Source organism: Chaetodon auriga, chromosome 12, assembly GCF_051107435.1.
Source record: "Chaetodon auriga isolate fChaAug3 chromosome 12, fChaAug3.hap1, whole genome shotgun sequence".
Taxonomy (NCBI): domain Eukaryota; kingdom Metazoa; phylum Chordata; class Actinopteri; order Chaetodontiformes; family Chaetodontidae; genus Chaetodon; species Chaetodon auriga.
The window spans coordinates 9,338,996-9,359,736 of record NC_135085.1 but is presented as its reverse complement, the minus strand read 5'-3'; the positions used below and the strand labels follow the sequence as shown (position 1 = coordinate 9,359,736).

The following is a 20,741-nucleotide window of genomic DNA, read 5'->3' as shown; positions in this document are numbered from 1 at the left end:
AAAACCAAATGCCTGTCCTGTTACTGTCCTCTGGCGCTGGGACTTCATTATGTCTTGTTTGATTAATCCATACAAAAAAGTGTTCAAGCAAGTTTTATGTGGTTTATGTGCCTCAACCTCAGAGTGACGGAGAGAATCCAGGAAGCGCCGACAACCACCAAAGAGCTTAACCCTGTAAAACCACAACGTGATGAGATGAGAGGATCAATACTGCTCTCAAAGACTGAGCTAATGAGTTTTTTGAACACTCTGGATTTTAAACATTAAAATAAGTGCTAATTAGGTAATTAGCTTTAGAGGTGCTTCTAGGCAGATACTGTTACCTTTGGACAGGCTGGCTGTTTCCCCCTGTTTTCAGTCTTTGTGCTAAGCTAAGCTAACTGGCTGCTAACTGTGTCTGAATATGTAACAGTCAAATAGAGATCAGTATTAATCTCCTCATCTAAGTCTCAGCAAAGAAAACCAATAAATGTTCTCCCAAAAGGCTGAGCTATTCTTTTAAAAGCAAAAAGAAATAAGCATATGAAATTGCGGTTTGTTCAACGCTAACAGGGTGAAATATGTAAATGAACATCTTGCCTCTGAAATTAACTGATTAAAATATGCGGCTTATCGTAGGTTTGTTTGTTTTTTCCCATATCTCCAAAGAAAGATGTTAAAAATAATAATATTAAGAGCTAATGAAATGTGCCACTACCTGAGAAAAAGCTTGACCTCACACTCAATAATTACGCAGCAAGGCCATGAGGTGTATTTTTGCTTATATGTGCAATGTCATTGAAAGGCACCATCATCTTTGAGTGCATTACTTAGCTGTTATCATCAGGCTATTTATTGAATACAGAAAAGCAGCTTCATTCCCGGACTTGTGTTATTTTCTAGTTACCTTTTATGCACGCAGACGTTCATGTCCTGTTGTGTGACAGGCTTTCAGTATTCTAGGTCAGCCTTCCAATGTTCCGGTGTGACTCAAGAATGAAAGGGCATGTACAGGGAAGAAGCAAAAATAGCAGCTGGGCCACAGAAGCCAAAGCTTTGACAAAGCCTCGGACATGTGTGTTCCCTGACCTGAATAACGAAGAGAGCTGAAGAGCGCTCGACCAGGTAGACCCCAGACCCGTCGGAAAATAGCACCGTTTTCCTTTTCCTTTCACCTCCACCTGCGCTTTCATTTGCTATTTACTTTACAGTAAGAGCAATAGTATCGCTGCGCACAACTTTGTTGACTCACTGATTTCCTAAAGAACAAAAGGCTGCACAAAAAAACTAATCAAACCGGTTCTTTTAATAAATCTCAGCGTTGAGATTATGTTTAATGTGCTGAAGCGGTTGCTAATGTGCCTCGGTCCCCTCACACTGACAGGAAAGCGTGGGGGCATTTGCTGTTTGGTTTCCAAACATCTTTTCTGCCATCCCTGTCCAATTACTCACACTAGAGAGGTTTCGGTCTTCACTCCAGGGTTAAATGGAATTAGCAAAGCTGAGACCTCATCATCATCCGTTCCATTTTGTTCACACTTTCACATTCACCACCTGCCAAGTTTCCATTTTGGAAAGACTTTCAAAGAACAATGGGCACACAGCACACAGTGTCGCCATGATCTGTTTTGCACTGCGCTCATCAGCTACAATTCATTGTCTCACATTAAAAGGTGCAGAAGAAGTAATTACTCTGTAAAAGACATTCGTAGTCCCGGGGACGTTACAGCACGTTATCAGTTGAAACAGAAAGAAGTGTGCAGAACTCTCTGGGAGAAGCCAGAGCTCTTGAGCAAAATTAGTCATTTTTATGTCTGCCAAGCTTCACATGCATGCAGTCACAGACACAAAGTCCTGCTTCATGCCAAAGCCTTCATGTCACGTAAGGTGCAGCGGGACATCTTTCCCTTCACTTCCTAATGTGGGAGGAAATCACAATGTCATTCTTGACTCGTGATTACTTTGGCACATTGCATGTTACTGGGCTAGAGGCATATGTGTTCAGGCATATTAACACCACTGCCACGTCAAGCCCTTTCACATCATCTTCCTGGATCATTCTGAGTTTCTCCACCCTTTTCTCATCTGCTGGGAGAGGTTGATTCAGCGGATGGTTTGGGCGCAAGTGATCAGAATCGCCTACATTCGTCCCGAAGCTCAGCGGGCGACCGAGGAGGGGCGAGGGAGGGGGAGAGAATGAGTCAAACGAGAGATGACAGAGAATTCAAATAGAGAGAAAAGGCGAAGACGCTGAAAGAGAAAAGGAGAGGTTGCTGGTTGGGGTGGTGGAAGGGAAGTTAGGGATGTCAGACTGGAAAGTAGGATAGAGAGAGCGGGAGCGAAGCAAAGAAGTGTGCAAGGAAGAGAGAAACGGGGGGCTGGAACTTTTCAATTACAGCACACACAGACAACAAAGACCCAGATTTCAAGAGACTATAACAGTCTGCAGCCCAGAGGGAGAAGCTCATTTAGCCTCCTTCATTTCTCCTATCCTTTCTCAACACAAATTACAAGTCGGAATATTTAATGTATTCCTTTTGTTGCACAAGCAAACACAGGCTTCCTTATCATTACAGATGTCCCAAATGCCAAGGTCAGCTACCTGTGGAGGAAGCCCTCCCATTGGATGACTTCAAGAAAAACTGCCCCGTGCTTTAAATTTCAAAAGTGTTTCAGTTGATTGAGACACTCCTTTCATCTGTCAGCGCCACCAGTGGTGACTACAGCTACTTAGGCTTTCAAGATGTGACCCCTCGTTATAGAATTGGCTGTCTTAATTTGAGCTTGAAAAAGGGAAGAAAAAAACAGGTCCCCTGGTATCTTGAGGTTGTGCTGGCCAAATAACACTAAAGTAAAAGGGAATCAATGGAAGCAGACTATTGATTCAACCCCAGCATGGATAACAGATACTCTCCTCACAGCCCATTTAACACACGGAGGCCTTTGTCAATCAGGTTTTCACTGACAAGGGTGATGACAAGATGGCTTGAAAGAGCGAGACAAAGGACTCTCAACAGAAGGTATAATTGCTCCAACATCAAACAACTTCTGGTTTGGGAATTTAGCCTCTTTCGTGGTTGCAGACCCCAAGCAGCAGACACGAGAGTCTAATTACAGATTCATCTACTGTACCTGTCGACCCGAGCACACACACACACACACACACACACACACACACACACAGAGAGAGAGAGAGAGAGAGAGAGAGAGAGAGAGAGAGAGAGAGAGAGAGAGAGAGAGAGAGCTGCATGCCCGTTATTTCTTCCAACATAATTTGAAGGTTTGTGGCAGCTAACTTTCCTCTAACGTCATTCAGCTTTCACATGTCTGAAAGATTTGTCGACTGTGTGTCAAGTAGTTGTGATGTTGCTGCAAGGAAGGCGGAGGAGGGCGAGGGGCGGGGGAGGAGGATCCACATCAACATCTGTTCCCACACCTGTCTTGCCCATCACTGTCTGAGATACACCATTAGCAATGTGCATTCACACAAAGATGTTCTGAGCAGAAAGTTTATTATTTACAAGCTACAGGTCAAATGCTTCTTTTGCATTAACATGAACTTAAGCATCCGTTCGCTTTGAGAAACCAGGTTTCTTGCAAATTTTATCAGGCCTTGAGGTGGCAGAGTGAGTGCACTCCTGAACTTGAATCACACACACACACACACACACACACACACACACACACACACACACACACACCCTAATGACTGGTAAATCCAGCCATGTGCATGTCATCATAGTGATAGAAATGAGGTCGGTGTGGAGTCCTGCAAGCTGCAGACTTCGAGGTTGTGGCTCAGAGCAGTAAAGGAAAAACACCCCGGGATAATTACTCTATCGTCAAGCTCCTTCTAACACTTTCACTGTGCCCATTCACGGAGAGAGGAACATGCTGTGATGAGTTATGCGAAGGTAATGTTGAATGATGGAAGCAGCCCTGATGCACCACCACCACCATCATCATCATCATCATCAGCTTCATCATCCTGCTGTCCTCAGAACTTGAATCCACTCAGACTGTACACATCACCCTCATCATGATGCACTTGCTCGCCCTCCTGCTATCTCACTCGTAAAAAGAGAGGAAAAAAAAACGTGAAGAAAAGCTCTCTGTGTTGAGGCGGGCGCTCATTCATTCAGCGGCTCTCTCTGCAGAGGGGGCACGTACCCGCTCACACGCAAAGATTAGTGAGAATGTAGAATATTAGCAGCAACTTTAAGGAGCATGCTGTGCACCAAAGGGATTCCGCTCAGGATGGAGAAATGTACCTTTTGCATTCAACCTCTGGACATATGCGTGAGCGCGCGGGCACCCTCACAGTGAACTCCCCTGTGTTCGTGCCTCCACTGCTGCAACTTCCCACCGAGGAGCGGATGGATGCTCGGATGCGGGGGGATCGTCTCCCGAAATAAAGTTTAGGCGAGAGCAGGGATCAAGTTGGAGTAGCGCTTGAAGCGAAGGACTCATCACGAGTTCGTGAATTTGGCCGGATCACTGATGTGGAAGTGGGGAGGTTTTATTCGCAAGATCGGAAGAGTTGACTTATTCTTGGGAGCGCATCATTTGGTCCTTACTGTAGAGTCAGGTACGTGTCTGATATATTTCATCATGCTTTAGCTATTTAACTCTAAAGTACTGAGTTGAAAAGCAATTTTGCTCATTCTACCCTCCAAATCTGCGCGACGCACTACTTTTTGAGCCCTCAAATGTGTGAAACTGTAACATTGTCACGGTCTGTCCTCCTCCCAGTCCGGAGAGAATGAGGTGTCGCTGGGTGAAGCATGAGCTATCAGAGAATCAGTCATAAGCGGCTGTTTCTGCTATGGGAGGGGGCGGCTCTCAGCCTCTGGCTCTGCTGCTGCTGCTGCTGGACATCCAGGGCCGCCGCCGCCGGAGCCGCAGCCGGACAAGGCGACGGCGCCCCCGTCTCCCTGGGCTGGCTGCTGTCGGATAAAGGGCCCTTCCACCAGTCCCTGGAGTTCACGGAGGCTGCGGAGAGGTACCAGCAGGGCTTCAGCACCAGATACAAGATCTACAGGTGAGCCAGATGGAGAGCTCAGGGTGCATTTGCTGAACGTGTAGTTTTCGTGCACGCATTTATCATGTCTCTTTTTGGAGATTCAGGTTTGAGCTGTGAGTGTTTGCAGGTTTTTATTTCACCCAGCATGCCACTGGATAATGTCACTGATGAGCACTTTGAGTCAGAGAGGAACTAATCAGGGAAAGCAGCTGCTGTAGTGTTTGGAATGAAAACCTGCACCCTCTCAGGATTGTCCCCACAGGTATCACACCTGCGCTGAATTAGTTGCAAAGATGGTGAAAATGTGAAGAACTACTGTAGCGATGCAAAGTGAGCCCTTTGCTCCTGCCTTCAAGTTTTCTGGCTGAAAACTGATCAGGGATCTGAGGAATATCAAGCATTCATTCCTTTCTTGGGTTTTATGTGTTCAGGGTTTGACATTTGATAACTCTGTTGTTGCTGATGTTTCAGACTGACCCCTGCACCAAGAGTTAATCCCATGACAGCGTTGCCTCCTTTCAGTGACTTCCTGCAGTGTCCCTGAGCTGCACTTGGCTGCTGCTGCCTTTGTCTAAATATTCCTCACAGTCTTTTTTTAAGGCTTGCAATATTCCTGCTTTGTTGCAACTGTTAGGTGTCCAATATGTCAATCGATGCACCAGTCCCACATTTTTCTGTGTTTAAGTTACAAATCAGATGCATCTGAATTAGATATAATGGTATTTCTAGCATAAAATGTTTGTAATGTGTAATGTAAGGTGATTATGATTTTGTCGCAGTATCTACAGTTGTTAGGGTTTTATTTAGCATTTACGTGACTTATCAATGCTTCATTTCCAACATTTAATCTCTCTGTTTGCCAAAGTGAAAAGATATTTTATGGTCTGCATCTATAGGTTTATGAGTCAATAGGCCCATTATCTCCTCTCAGAGATCTTTTAGGCTGTGGTGTTTATCTCTTACAGACACCTGCATTTTCTTTTTCAATGGACCTGCTGCATAAATGTCCCGATAGCCTTGATGCTTCTTCTCTTCCAAACCTCCTCCATAATCAGTGAAAATCATTTAAAGTGACAAAGAGGCAGACAGCTTGGACTGTTGAAGGTGGCCACCATCTGCATTGGCTGGCTGACATATCACCACTCAAGGGTCTTTTACCCTGAAGCAGCAGCAACCTGTAAGTTGCCTGCTCACATTTCTTACCCAAAGGCAGTTTTAAGGATTAGGGATTTTAAGGATGACTCCAAAATGAGACCCAACCAAGGTAAAAAAAAAAAAAAAAAAAAAAAAGTAAAATAAAAAAAGTAAAATCCTGCTGTAACAAGATGATGGCGGACAGGAGAGTGAATTTGGGCCAGTTTTCAGTATCTTTACCTGTTTTCACCTATTATCTAATGTCTTGTATGAGATTATATCAGGAAAAGAATAAGCTGTGGAGACACGGAAGGCACTTATTCTTAGAAATATGTCATAACTATATTTCACACAGTCCCCACAGAGTTCCAGATGCTCCATATTTTTCTATGTGCTCTTAAGTAGCCAGGGGGGCTAAAGTGCTATTCTACTCCTCTGACCTCTGTAATAGCTGAAAAAGCATCATGTTGTCAGCTGTCAGTCATGTAGCGTGTGATTAAGCTGCTCCCTGCGTTTGCTCATTTTGTAGTTGTTTCCACCTCTAACAGTTGTTTTCACCACTATTGATTGCCTTGAGTACATACAGCGAGTCTTATTGTATGATATCCAAGTATGTTCCTGCAACCAACACCCTTCTGTTGCAATATGTGCATGTTGCTGGAGTGGCTGTGGGCTAAACCCTTGGCTGGATCCACAACACCCATCTGTCCACCAGGGACGTACACTCAGCCTGTCCCTCGTTATGATGATTGGCTGTAATGACACACTCCACACTGTCGCGGTTCCCCAATTATTTTGCTGCCGATCATTTTTTCTCACGGCAATGATTTGATTGCCTCTAAGATGGAGAGGGAGGTGCAGAGAGGAGCAGGCAGCACTATGGGAGAGGTAGACATGAACCGATGCTGTGGAGGGAGGGAGAGGAGCAGCAGGATCTCCCAGCCTGTTTGTGAATAGCTAGAGTTCAGCGAGCCTTTTGTCCAAAGGGCACGAGCTAACAAATGATGGCAGCTGATGATGTAGGCCTTTATTTTGGCTTCACATCTTTCTGTTGCTGTGGGAGTTACAGCATTGCATTGCAATGAGCTCTGTTTTACCCGCGCAGGAGTTATTTAAAGCTGCAACGAGCTTGTTCGCAACAGTAAGCCCTACAACAGATTCCCAGCCAGGGGGTAGCCTACTTCTGCACTTGAAAGGTGGTACGTGGAAATGTTGTGGAGCAGCTCAGCTAATTTGGAAAAAAAAAAGGGAAGTAGAATTCAATTCAATTTAACCTTATTTCAGACTCACAGGTCCATATGATAATAATAATAATGTACTTTATATCCACGTATTTGTCCTAAGGAAGAAAATAAAATTGGTGTGATCTTTAGAATATAGCAATAAGCTATGACAAGCTGTTTCCAGCCATCACGAGAGGCTTTTAACGCCTGAACACCATCAGTCGTTTTTTTTTTCTTTGCAAAAATGGACAAGGTTTGGGGAACTTTGGCAAATGCATTTATATGCTTTCTTGGCGAGAATTAGACGAGGATGTCTGTAGGCTACAGTAAAACTGAAGGCAGCAGCTGGTTTAACACAAGGGCAGCAAACAGGGAAACGACTAGCTTGCCTCTGTCCAAAGGTAATATAATCTGCCTACCGGCATCTCTCAAGGTCACTATTTAACACAGAATATGTTGCTTGCTTAGCTAATGCTAACCAAAGTCTGGAGCAGCTTCATAGTTACTGAACAGATATGAGTGTGACATCAACGTACTCGTGTAACGAAAGAAAATAAACATATTTCCCAAAGTGTGAAACGATTCCTCTCCTCAGAGATTCCTCTTAAAATCAACAACTGTTTAGAAGTAACTGAAATAACTATCTCAGTGTTTCTGTGCTCCCTGTCTTCTTTCCAGGAAACTTTCCATGAAAATTACAGACCAGGAAAAAAATGTTACTTTTATTTACCCACATATAGGTCAAAAAGCAATTTCAAAGCCTCCCTAGGCTGCAGAAAGAAAAAAACAAAACAAATAGATTGCCAACAAAAAAAAAAAGAGAAACAAAATAACAGGACAGGACCTCAGTGTCCTCAGCAGCTACAGCTCTGGCTATGATTAAGAGTGCATTGAAACAAGTCAGCAAGAGAGCAGAGAGCTTGAAATGGACAGCTAAAAGTGAGCAAATGGTTGAAATGTGCTCCTTCTCCAGGTGGTGATGATACACAGACAGAGATGACTGAATCCAACTGCAGGATGAAGAATGAATGTACCATTTTTATACTGCATCATTAAGAATAAGATCCACAGTTTGTCAATTCAAACGAACACACCAAAGCCCTAATACAATTTATGCAATTCCCTAAAGAGAAAGTAAGTAAAAAGCTAACGGTGGATAAATAACCGGCCACAACCTGACTGACATAAAGCCCACTGATGGTGTTTAAGTTTAAAAAACAAGGTACAACAAAGTAGTTAAAAGCGGTTTTCCTGTGCATCAGAGGCTCATTAGCTCCACAGGCAATGCAGCATTCCTGCTTCATGGTGTGTTAATGATGCACATGTGTGCGGTCAGTGTACAGTATGCCTCACTGTATGTGACAAGCATTCACCTAATCCTTTGCTTTCAGCACAGCTTGTTAAAGAGCCGCCTGGGGCCTGATACACCACCTAAACCAAGTGAGCAAATGCTTCTGTGCATGTGTGTGTGTGTTGTCGTGTCTCCAGGGAGTTTGGTCGATGGAAGGTCACCAGCCTGGCGGTGGAGAAGCGGGACGGTCTTGGTGGCAGCGGAGGCCTGGCTCTGCCTCTCGACCCCGACTTCATGCACACCATCCGCCAGCTGGGGCGGCGGCCAACCCTCCAGACAATTACGGAGAGTCTAATAAAGAAATATGGCACCCACCTCCTCCTCTCTGCCACTCTGGGAGGTACTGTAGAGTGCGCAGAGCTTCAAAGCAAGCCCGATTCACAAAGCCTCTAATGTGATTTTATTTATTTATTTTTCCTTTTTCAGCACATGGGGCACCAATTTTACCGTCTGTTGCTTTCTAAACAACAAAGCGTATAATAATTTTTCTGGATCAGTGTTTTTTGGCTCGCTAATAAAATCAAATCGCTGTGGTTTAGTGTGCGAGAAATAAATTGGAGAAAGCAGTGACAGATTTAATTTTTTCATTTGGCCCATCAAAATACCATTGAACTCTATCACTTGTATGCACTTGTCTTATCTTTTCTTTTCTTTCTTTAATAACTCATTATCACAAAGTATACTTTATTAGTGAAAGTTACAGGTTTGCTTGAAGAAAATAACACAGATTTGAAGGAGCTATCCAAATGCTAATGCTGTTGAGAGCCGCCATTGGCGATGAAGCAACGCAGGATTAATTTGATGTGTGGTGTACTTTTATCTTATTCCCACAAATAGAGTAACTGGCCAAAAATCGACAGTAAACATACGGTTGGGCTGTAATTATCTCAGGACTGAGGACAAGGCACTTCTTTACAGTTTCACCATTTCATACCAGTGTTCAAGAATCTCTCAGGCAGAAATCCATCAAGACAAAAGGTGCAATCAACTCTCCTGTCAGCGAGCTCAGCAGAATGCTGTGCAACACAGAAATTTTCACTAAGAGGAAGAACACCTGGAACGTGTCTTGATCTCTTGTTTTTACGAGATGAGAAGAAGAGAGGTGGAAGGACTCACTGCAGCTGAAGTAGATATCTGCAAGCAAACGCCTAACGTGACCTGTGTTTAAGGTTGCCTGACGAGGTCGTCCAGCAGCCATGACAGTTATGACTGTCTTAGTCTGCTGCATGACTATGTTTAAAAGCCATAAAACTTTGTAGGTGGTGGTCGTCTACGAATCATTCAACTTGCGCGTGGGAGACAGCCATATCTATGAATCGTGTTTGGACGCTTCATTTGTTAGAGTTTTCAAAGGCGCTCTCAAACAAAGTTATCCTGCAGATTGGAGCATTAAATCAGAATGACTTCTCCTTCTCCTCCTATTTTCTGATCTGCCACAGGAAACAAACTACACTTTGCTTTTTTTTTTTTTTTTTTTACACCTTTTTTTTTTTTTTTATCAAAAGTCAACATTATTTTTTCTTATAAGCATGACCATGACTTTGCAGGGTCGGTGCCTAAACTTTGAAGCAAACGACAGCCGCAGCAGTTGCAGGTCAGAAAACGGTCATGTGAATCATTTCTGTGACGGTTACATTTAATGGTTTTAAAAGCCACTGACAGCCAATGTCGTCCTGCCAATAGCAGCGATAGATCTGAAAGCCCTTGTGTCATTTTGGAAGGCAATTTGATCATGTAGTCTGGAGAACTCGTGCCTTTCATAGTGGCGCGCCATCTGGCTAGTGCGAGTTAGCAAATAGATATAAGCAGAAATAAATTGGCTTGAAGGCTTAAATATTTATTCTTCCTGTCAAATTGGGAAGCTTTGAATGAGTAAGATCAATATGACACTTCAGGCAGAAGTTTCTCAGATCAAACTAAATCGCGCCTTTAGTGAAACATGAAAAAAACAGAAATCTTTGGCTGATTGACAGCTTATTACAGCAGAAGATTTCAGGTGTTGGTCGTGCTTTGACTGGAGGTGGGTATTTTGTTTACCTGTGTATTTACTGTATATCCTTCTCCTCAGCACAGCACAGACACTCAGTCACAGCTAAATGTCACCTTGCGTGGAGTGACACTCCCAAAGTGCTAGTGGCGAGGGACCAGTTTGGGAAAAGGGCCAATGAGACGTGTATTGACAAAATGGCCTTGACATGCTGTTAGAGTTAAGAGAGGCTTTAATGTTGTTAATGTTTGCTAAAGAGCACCGACTGCGAACACACCCTGCACTTCAAAACGTTGGCTGAAACCTCACACACTGGCCGTATTTCCCCGGTAACTCAGCCTTTTCTGAGGATCGGGCTTATTTAATGACCTGTTAGTCATGTAGGTCACAGTGTGGACACTATGCTTTTGCTTTTACCTGCAAGTGTAATAACCCACAGCTGAATGTGGCAATTTCACATGATTTCTCTGGGCACACGTTGAACATTGTGCTGAGAAATGTGAGAGGTGTTGCAAAAGGAGCACTATGGATGCAGCAGTCTGAGGAAAAGTCAGAAACAACAGCAGAAAAAGTAGAAGTTTCCAGGCTTAGGATTTTATTTCTACAGCATGCTGTACAGTCGTCAAACATAACGTTAAAAGTGGGCAAAGACTTAATGAGTCTGTTGTGGTCGTTTGGTTTTTATTAGTTATGTAATAATTGTTAGAGATGTCTCCAAGTGTAGACCTGAGATCTGCTTTGTTTTTAATGTACTTTTTGGACAGTGTAATTAAAGATAATTGAAATAATTAAGGGAACTTGATCAATGATCTTGAATAATCTTTGTCTCCCTGAGGATTTTTAATAGATGCAGAGACCTTGTCTGTGCCTTTTCCTCCAATCATTCAAACCATCAGTTCTCCCACAGCACTTAATCACTGCTGCGCTTTTCTCTCTGATCTGAAAAGATACTAATGAAAGGTGATTAGTGCTGCTCTGTCAGAGCTAATGAAGCTCTCGTTCCCTCTGCCTGACTGTCACCAGGGGAGGAGTCATTGACGATATTTGTGGACAAGAGGAAGCTCAGCCAGGAGTCCTCGCCAGCGGGGGGTGAGGGCAGCCGTAGCAGCAGCAGCAGCAGGAGCTCAAACGCTACGGGGACAGTGACCCTTGAGGCCCTCCACCAACTGGCCGCTTCCTACTTCACTGACAGGGAGAGCACCCTGCGCAGGCTACACCACCTCCAGATCGCATCCACCGCCATACGGGTATGTGGAAGTCGAGGAAGCTGTAAATATAGCAGCAGTCTGTTGAGCAAAGAAAGACCACGTAGTCACTGCCTAAAGGTGATGTTAGCCTCCAGCATTTATAGATGGTATATATACAAGGCATAAAGCATAGGGATAGACCGGTTTGTGCTCTTCTGAAGTTAACGGACACGTATGAGTGACTAGTTCAGTAACTTCCAGGCGAGGAAAGTGATCTCAGTACATACGCACATCACTAGATTAAGATGGACCCAGTGTGGGTGAAAACAGCACCAACCAAGTACCATGTTGATTTCATCCAGCTCCAAAGGGCTGTTTTGATCCAGTGTTAGTGTTATTTTATTTTCATTTTATAGAACTGTTGAGTTAATGGATCAGAACAACTGCTTGTCTTGGGTGTACTACTGTGAGACTGAGATCAGTGATGGAAGGTCATTTATTTCATCACAGTGGTTAAACATCTCGCCTTGCAGAGGTGATGTAGAGGGGTACGCCCAGGTGTGTCGGTACACTGTGACATCACAGCTGGGTGTGAAACTGAACCTTGAGCGGCAGTGAAACAGTTTTTCAATGTGGTTTTCATTTACTGTTCGAAGTATCAAAAGGACTCATTATGCAGAATGAGCAGTGTTATTGTGTTGACTTGAGCAGTGTTTTTTATGTTGTACTGTTTGTACTCAGTTGAGGTGGAACTAAGTTAAACAGCCTTTATACTGCTGGGTAGTTTCATCTGCAACAATTACGTTTCCACATTTTACAGTCAATATTGTATGAAATCTTAATCTGGAAAGTAACCACTAACTATGGCTTTAAAATAAATATAGTGGAACAAACACACAATATTTCTGTCCAAAAGAGGGAAGAAGTATAAAGTAGCATAAAATATAAATACTCAAGTGAAGTACAAGTACCTTTAGTACCTGAGTGAGTCTTCTAGCATCTTTCCTCCGCTGACTGAGATTCTGTCACGACATGCAAGTCTGAACTCAGAACACTTTGGTAGCTCAACTTGAAGATGCACAAACAAATCCTTTAAATCCAGCTCAAGGAACTTATTTCCAGAACTTATTTAATCAGGTGAGATTAAGAACAAATGCTTATTTGCAGAATTGGCCTGACTCTCAAAAATTCACCTGTTGTAGCTTCAGGGGCGCAGCGGGAATGGCAAATCTTTTTCCCCTCGTCAGTGTGACATTTATTGTCACAGAAGACTCACTTGTGCAGAAGGAAGTGGGATGATTTGATTTGTATCAGACTTTCATAATGAGGAGGTCAAACGCGTCTTTGCTAACCACTCATTATACACTAATTGACTGACTGAAGACAATGCTACAAGATACAAGGTTTCTAAGATACCGCCTCCCAGCTAGCGAGCTTTAAAGAGGAGAGTGAGGAAGCAGAACAGAGCAGCAGTCATGCGTCCTGTGCTATAAAACACCAATCATCCATTTTATCATCTGAAGTGGCTATTAGAGTGTGTGCATTAATCAGCCCGAGGGGCAAACGTAGATGCTAAAGTGAGTAGCCACTGATGAAGACAAGTGCCCCCCCAAACTGAGAACGTGTTCCTATGGTTATGCATCAGCTTGATGGATTAGATATATCTTTCCATTAATTTCCAGCCAGGCTGACTTCCATTCATTTGCCACTTTGTAGTGTGTGTGGAGTTCAGGCGGACTGAAGATCAGAGCGAGAGAAAGAGAATGAGAGAGGGAGATGAATACTGCGTTTTATGAGTTATGTAAAGCAGCACCTGTGATAACATGGCCATTCATTAAAATCGCATATGGTAGTGAGGACTCAGTGAGAAATAGGAAGGATTCTGAGCATAAACATATGCTAATACGCAGTAAGTTATGTGTTTTTCCCATCTCAGTATGTCAGAATTTCTCATTTAAATGTCAAGATTAATTACTGTTAGAAATCATTTAAACAGAGAAGCAGATCGGCTTTAAGTTTTTCAGTCTGAGGGAAGTTGATTTCTTCTCTCAGATCAGGACAAATTATTCTGTCTGAGGAGAGAAAGCTTTCTTATTGAAGACCTTTTCAATATTACTTCGCAGTGACTCATTGCATTCAGGATTCATCCGAGGCAAAAAATGTTTTTGATGAGGTTTTTCTGTTCTTTTGACCTTCTTTTTTTGAAAATACACAACAACAGCAACAATAAAAATGACATGATTGCTGACTGTCTTACTAAACTAAGATAATCCCATCATGTTCTCTGTATTTTAAAGGGGGGAATCAAAAGTCAAGAGACTGAGAAACCAGCATAACTGTGTCACAGCGAGCTGTCTCTCCATCAGACATAAATAATGAAAGGACAAAAATAACACAATCACAGTATGAAACAGTCTTTTGATGTCCTCGCAGGTGACGGAAACCAGAACTGGGCCCCTCGGATGCAGCAACTATGACAATCTGGACACAGTCAGCTCCGTACTGGTTCACAGTCCAGAAAACAAAGTCCAACTCCAAGGTAACATCTGCTCCCTAAATCCCAGTGGTGACGTTGGTGTTCATTGCAGCATTTATCACGACAAGTTCTTTCTTAATAAACACTGAATGCTTGTGAATAGGCTGACAAAGACTTTTTGGTTGGTATGTAGAGGAATAATTTGAGATTTTGGAAAACAGGCTTATTCAGAGAGTCAGATGAGAAGATTGATACCACTCTGGTGTCTGTACTACAACACATACCTTAATGACTGAACAGCTTGATTTCCAGTCATTCCCAAAGCAACATATATGACATCGGAGAGTACCAGCGACAGGCTAGGACCTTCGTCGTATTGGGCCTTCGTCCTCGCGTCAACCTCATCTCTGTAGCTGCAGCTGCTTACCTGAGATATAACTTGTTTATTAGTGAGGATTGGAGTTGGGGGTTGGCACACTGTGTTACCTTTGGACAGAGCCAGGCTAGCTGGGGGAACAGTGTCTCTGGACTTTTTTGATGAGCTAAACTAAGATAGAAAAGTGGTGTCAATCTTCTCATCTAACTCTTGGAGAGAAAGTGAACAAGCATACTTCACAAAATGTCAAACTATAGGTTTAAAGGATTGTTCTCACAAATCCCATAAAACAAACAAAACCAAAATTGTATGAGGCCTTTTCTCAATTCTCTCTGACTCCCCTAACCTGAGGCACTCAGCCCCAAGCCCAGCATTTACAGCTGAAGACATAAGTCTTTAAAATCTTTTTTTTTTTTTTTACAGAAAGCTAAGAAATGTGTAGAACAGCTGGGCACTGTGCTTTGCAGCCAACATTAATCAAACAGGAGCAAATAGTACATTTGCAGGGGACTATTTTCAACCGTGGATTAATACACATTTGGTGCATTTGTGAGTATTTACAGCAGCAGGGCTGTGTGTGAGGGACTGGGTCAAAATAAACAACAGTCTGTGTGTGTTCATGGTGCTGCCAGAACATGTCACCCAGTGCAGCGGTGTGGCTCATTTATTCAGACGTCAGTGGAGGTCTGTGGCAGAGGGAAGAGGTATATCATGCTTTGACTGCACTGACAATAGTAAGTTAGTTTGTAAGATCAATTAATTGTTGGCTTTGGTCTTTTCGAGGGCTTTGCTGATAATAAGAGCGATATTAAATATCACCAACCTCATCCTTGAAAATATAATTCATACTTTGCATAACTGATTTTTTACGTGACCTCAGCCCATCTTCACGCAGTCTTTCACCTTCCACAGGGCTGCAGGTCATCCTGCCAGGCTACTTGCAGAGCCACTTCATCCAGGCGGCTCTGAACTACATCGGCTGTAAATCTGAAGGTCAGTTTGTGTGCCAGAACAGCGACTGCTGGTGTGAGTGCAGCGTGAACTTCCCCCAGTGTAACTGCCCTCACTCTGACCTGGACACTCTGGAAAACAACCTGCTGCGCATCAGAGACGCCTTGAGGCTGACCAACCAGGAGTTTGAGGAATCCGGTGAGTCAAGGATTTTAATTCACTGTGACCTCCAGAATGGGATTTGAAAATGTCAGCATGAATGGTGCTTTCAAAAATCTGCAGGTGAAACATTGGCTTTTAAAAATGTTTCTCAGAATTCAGGACTTCAGGGGACAGATTATTTTTACAGTGAAAGATAATAAGTTTGGATTCAAGAACGAACACGAAAAAAGGTTTTGTTCTAAGTACAGTACAGTAAGTTCTTGGCTGTCAAACCAGCTGCCGCCAGCTGCCAGACACTGAATCAAGAGAGCTGTCAGTCATTGTGTCAAATCAAACGATCGTTCTGATGCTCACTAGGTGCTCAGGGCTGCACTGTATGAACGTACATACACCTTTTAAAAGGTCCATCTGTTAGCACCAAGGCGATTTGACGAGTCACATAAAAAATGTGTAATTAAAGGCATAGTTTAGCATTTTAGGAAACACACTTACTTCTTACCAAGAGTTAAATGAGAACTCGATAGAACTCATAAATCTCTACTGTAAATATCAAACATGTGATATCTTGTTTGTTCAAACACAGACTGAGATATAACGTGTTAATTGGTGAGATTTAGAGGTGGGTTTTTTTCCCTGTGGACAGAGCCAGGCTACCTGTTTCCCCCCATTTCCAGTCTTTATGCTAAGCTAAGCTAAGTTGTAATAATGAAAACGCACTGTAACTGTGGAGCTCTTTCAGTGATTGACATTGACTGGTGATTGGCATATAAAGGCACACTTCCTCATTCGTGGCTCATACTACAGTTTTCCTCGGCTCTTTGCACTTAAAAAAGGCATCTGTGAAAATAACTGAACCAGCAATCACACAAAGCATGGCCCGTGTCCAAGTACCGAATAATGTATTATTGCATTAATTTTAAGACAGTGCTATAATTACCATAAAAACACCATCCCATTGTGAAGAAGATTAGTAGCCTCGGCTGGCATTTACACAGCAATTTACGCAGATATTTGCAGAAAATCTGATCATTTTGTGGCACGGGAAGAGCTTGCTGTTAGCACCACGGTGGGATGTACCGACACACGGTGGGGCACCTTTGACACGGGCTCCTGTAGTGTTAATAACCAGTGGTGGGGGGGTTCAGGTTTGTGTCTATTTTCGTATTTTAAATTAAGCCTGTTTCTATAGTTAAAAGAATATTTGACAGAGTGACAGAGTGTACTGCTGTCATGCTTGCACCTATGTGCGAATATGCTTGTACTGAGATGTCAACTGCAGATGTGTCACAGCTGAAAAAGTTTCGTCCTGCATTTCAAGTGACCTTTCAGAAACACGTCACTGTTTTATAATGCTTGACACGAGCGATTACAGTTACCGGGGTAACTTTCACATTGCTTGAGGCAGGAACAGCAATTTTGCTTTCAGTGTCACTCATGTCTAATTAGGGACTAGCTGCTTTGAAGGTACACAGTCCTGTTTGTTGGCAACACTTGATTAATATAGTCTCTTTTCACAGAAACAAAATATGAAAGGAATTTCTTCTCTGACATGTTGATGAGATCAGGAATCTTCCCTCCGAAGAACATCAAAATAGCAAAACATGCTTTCTTGGCATGTTTCAGCTGTTATTTCTCCTCTTGAGCTGTTTGCTTTTCTGGGACAAACAATGGGGAGAAGACAGTTGTTTTGTATATTGTTACCCCACAGCTGATAGCCGCAAGCAGAGTTTACTTATTCATGTTCTCTTTCCTACCAGAGGAGTTCCAAAGCTTTGTTGGGAAACTGCCAACCCATTACGCTGTAAACACATCTGTCGTGGAACACTTGTGGAGGACCGATGCCAGCTTGCCCCAGCGCTACAGGCAGCTGGAGACCAGTAGCGACCAGCTTTTCACCAAAGCTCGCCGCACCGCTAACAAGCTCTTCAGCCTCAGCAAGAGGTGCCGGAAACAGCCCAAAATAGTCCTGCAGAGGCCGAGGTAAGAGGCAAGATGGGAACAAGAGGGGGGAATATTTATACTGCAGCCAGTTAACCCAAGGTGCTCCCCAAAACTTATAATTATGAAAATGATTTATGCGCCAGGCGTTGGGACTGAGCAGCAGAGCGAGACGGTACTTATTAGAAGGCACTTGAGGAAAAGTGGTGGTGGAGTGAGGTGAAAAGTGCTGACAGAAGCAAAGCTCTGTTAAAGCGGGGGAAAGACAAACTCGATCATTGTTGGTTAAACAGACACGTTTCACTGTCTGCAGATTTAAACTGCACTATATCTTAAAATTCCTCATATAATAATCTGTTTATTTGAAGAGAATCACTGCCAGGAAGGGAAGCTGTGACCTGTAACACATGACGACTTTGCTTCTGTCTTTTCCTGTATTTTTTTTTACTGTTACAGCTGCTGTTTCAGCAGCACTCCCACCTGGATACTCGATTTCTGCAGCCTATCAGAGGAACGGCCGTAATTTCACTCAGATTTATGCCTCTCTCATGAACACTCCATGTTGATAGCTATTTCTGGCAGGGAAATTAACTAAATGACACAATCCATCAGCTCACTAGTCAAATGCAGGCACTGCCTCCTCAGTCCACAATCCAATTACACTTCTTTATCACACCCCTTCTGCTCGTACAGAAAAGAATTCAATGGTGGTTTAGGGTCACTGGGAAAGTCAGGGTTTTTCTGTCCCTGTGAAACAGAATATTTGTGAATGTATTTATTTGCTTTTCACATTGAAATTGTATTAGCATTTTTATTGTGCTGTGTCCACCATAAATAGTTGTGTAAACTTTATGGAGTTATGAGACACTTAGATGTACAGATGCATTGGTATGTGCGTCTGTTTGTATGTGTGCCTGTGTGATTCTGTGTGTGTCATCGCCACCCATCTGCACCACGGAAGGGGAATTCAAGAGATTAATATATTCATTTTGATCTGATTTTGCTTCTGAAACTCCATCTGAGTCAGAGCTTGGCTAAAATTGTTTTCGTTTCACATCAAAACAACACTTTTTTGTGAAAGGCGGGATTAATCTTCTTGGGCAAAACATTTCCTTCATTGCATGAATCACAAAAAAACATGAAAAAGACTCAACTCGGCAAATATGAATTAGATATCCTATAAAAGCCAATACAGCAGTGTAATATCTCTAAACCCGAAGTGTTTAACACAGCTGTCACCTCTTCCCCAGGCCTCTGAACTTCTGGTTGAGCTACGCCCTCTCCATTTTGTACTGCAGTGAGAACAACCAGGTTGGTGTTTACAGCGATGAGAGCCGCAGCTGCTCCTGCCCCTTCAACCATCCGCCTTGTCAGGGCCTCATTCCCTGCTCTGTGGGCGACGGTTCACGCTGTGCATCCTGTTCCATGGAGAACCGCACACGATGCTCCAGCTGCAACCCCGGTTTCACTCTGACCCAGGGAGCCTGCCGGCCCGCCGTGCCTGACCCTACAGACCCCTACCTGGGCTTGGAGAGTGATCGAGACCTGCAGGATCTGGAAATGCGCTACCTGCTCCAGCGGCGCGACCCACGCATCGCTCTGCATGCTGTGTTTGTGAGCAATGACCTGCGCATTAACACTTGGTTTGATCCGTCCTGGAGGAAAAGAATGCTGCTGACCCTCAAGAGCAACAGGGTGAAGTCCAACCGTGTTCATATGCTCCTCGGACTCGCCCTCCAGTTTTGCCTGACCAGAAACAGCACTTTGGAGCCAGCGTTGTCACTGTTTGTGAATCCATTCGGGGGCAGCCACTCAGAGAGCTGGACCATGCCTATAGGTCAGCACGGATACCCTGACTGGGAGCGGACCAAGCTGGATATCCCCTTGGACTGCTATAATTGGACACTGACTCTTGGAAACAGATGGAAGAGTTTTTTTGAGACTGTTCATTTCTACCTGAGGAGTCGTATCAGGGACTCTGGAGTGACAGGAACAAACAAGAACATGACAATGTACTATGAGCCACTGGAGGCAACGGAGCCGTCTAACAACATCGGCTACATGAAAGTGAACAGCATGCAGCTGTTCGGCTACAGCGTGCACTTTGACCCAGAGGCGATCCAGGACCTGATTCTGCAGATAGACTACCCGTACACTCAGGGATCGCAGGACTCTGCCCTGCTGCAGCTGGTGGAGCTGCGCTACAGGGTTAACCGTCTCTCGCCTCCAGGGGCCCCACACGTGGATCTGTTCGCCTGTCTACTCCGTCACAGGCTCAAACTGTCCAGTGCAGACGTGACCAGGATACTCACTGCCCTGCAAGCTTTCAGTGCCAGACAACCAAACTACGTGGAGTACGAGGCAAACAAACTGTGCAGTTAATGGCCACTATTTGATGTTTTGTACTATGTCCTTGCCACAGACAGGCCTGTATCCTTTGTCAGCTGGATCCATTTGTGTCAAGTGTGTGGTTTGTTGTTCAAGGCTTTGATGTACATACAGTACACTATGTGCAATTAAATTTGATGTTTTTAGCATTCCAGTGAAGTTTTATGGATTAAAGCCCCTGAAAACTTGTTTTCAAATCAAAGTATTTCACTTTAATATGATATGAATGAGCAATAATCAAAGCATTGAAGGTTGGGGAACAAAACACCCATAGGTATCATTTATTAATAGTTCAACATTCGATAATTGGCTTCATCCGTACTGTGCGGGTGTGTTTATCAGTGGTCAGGCAACATCAGCAAACAAGCTGTCATCGTGTTTTCATTCAAATGCTGCTAAACTGATTGGTGCATGGAAATACATGACACACTTAACTTCGCCAACGTTAAACCGGCCAGAAATGAAATGATGAAAACAAACACAGAAACCTCCAAAACTGTTCCAACCTCGGCAGAAAATACCGTGTTCATGCACGAGCCCCTCACTCATAAGAAGCTGATTGAGAA

At 43.6% G+C, this 20,741-nt stretch overlaps 1 protein-coding gene across 1 annotated transcript; it reads left to right on the top strand.

Annotated features, from left to right (window-relative positions):
* Positions 1-4,111: 4,111 nt before the first annotated feature.
* On the top strand, positions 4,112-20,324 carry LOC143328775 (BMP/retinoic acid-inducible neural-specific protein 3-like). The gene is made up of 8 exons (XM_076744087.1): positions 4,112-4,567; positions 4,732-5,020; positions 8,848-9,050; positions 11,721-11,944; positions 14,318-14,423; positions 15,649-15,885; positions 17,607-17,829; positions 19,038-20,324. Exons 2-8 carry the CDS (start codon positions 4,764-4,766, stop codon positions 20,167-20,169), a joined length of 2,382 nt encoding a protein of 793 aa, XP_076600202.1. The 5' UTR covers positions 4,112-4,567; positions 4,732-4,763; the 3' UTR covers positions 20,170-20,324.
* The last annotated feature ends 417 nt before the right edge of the window (positions 20,325-20,741 follow it).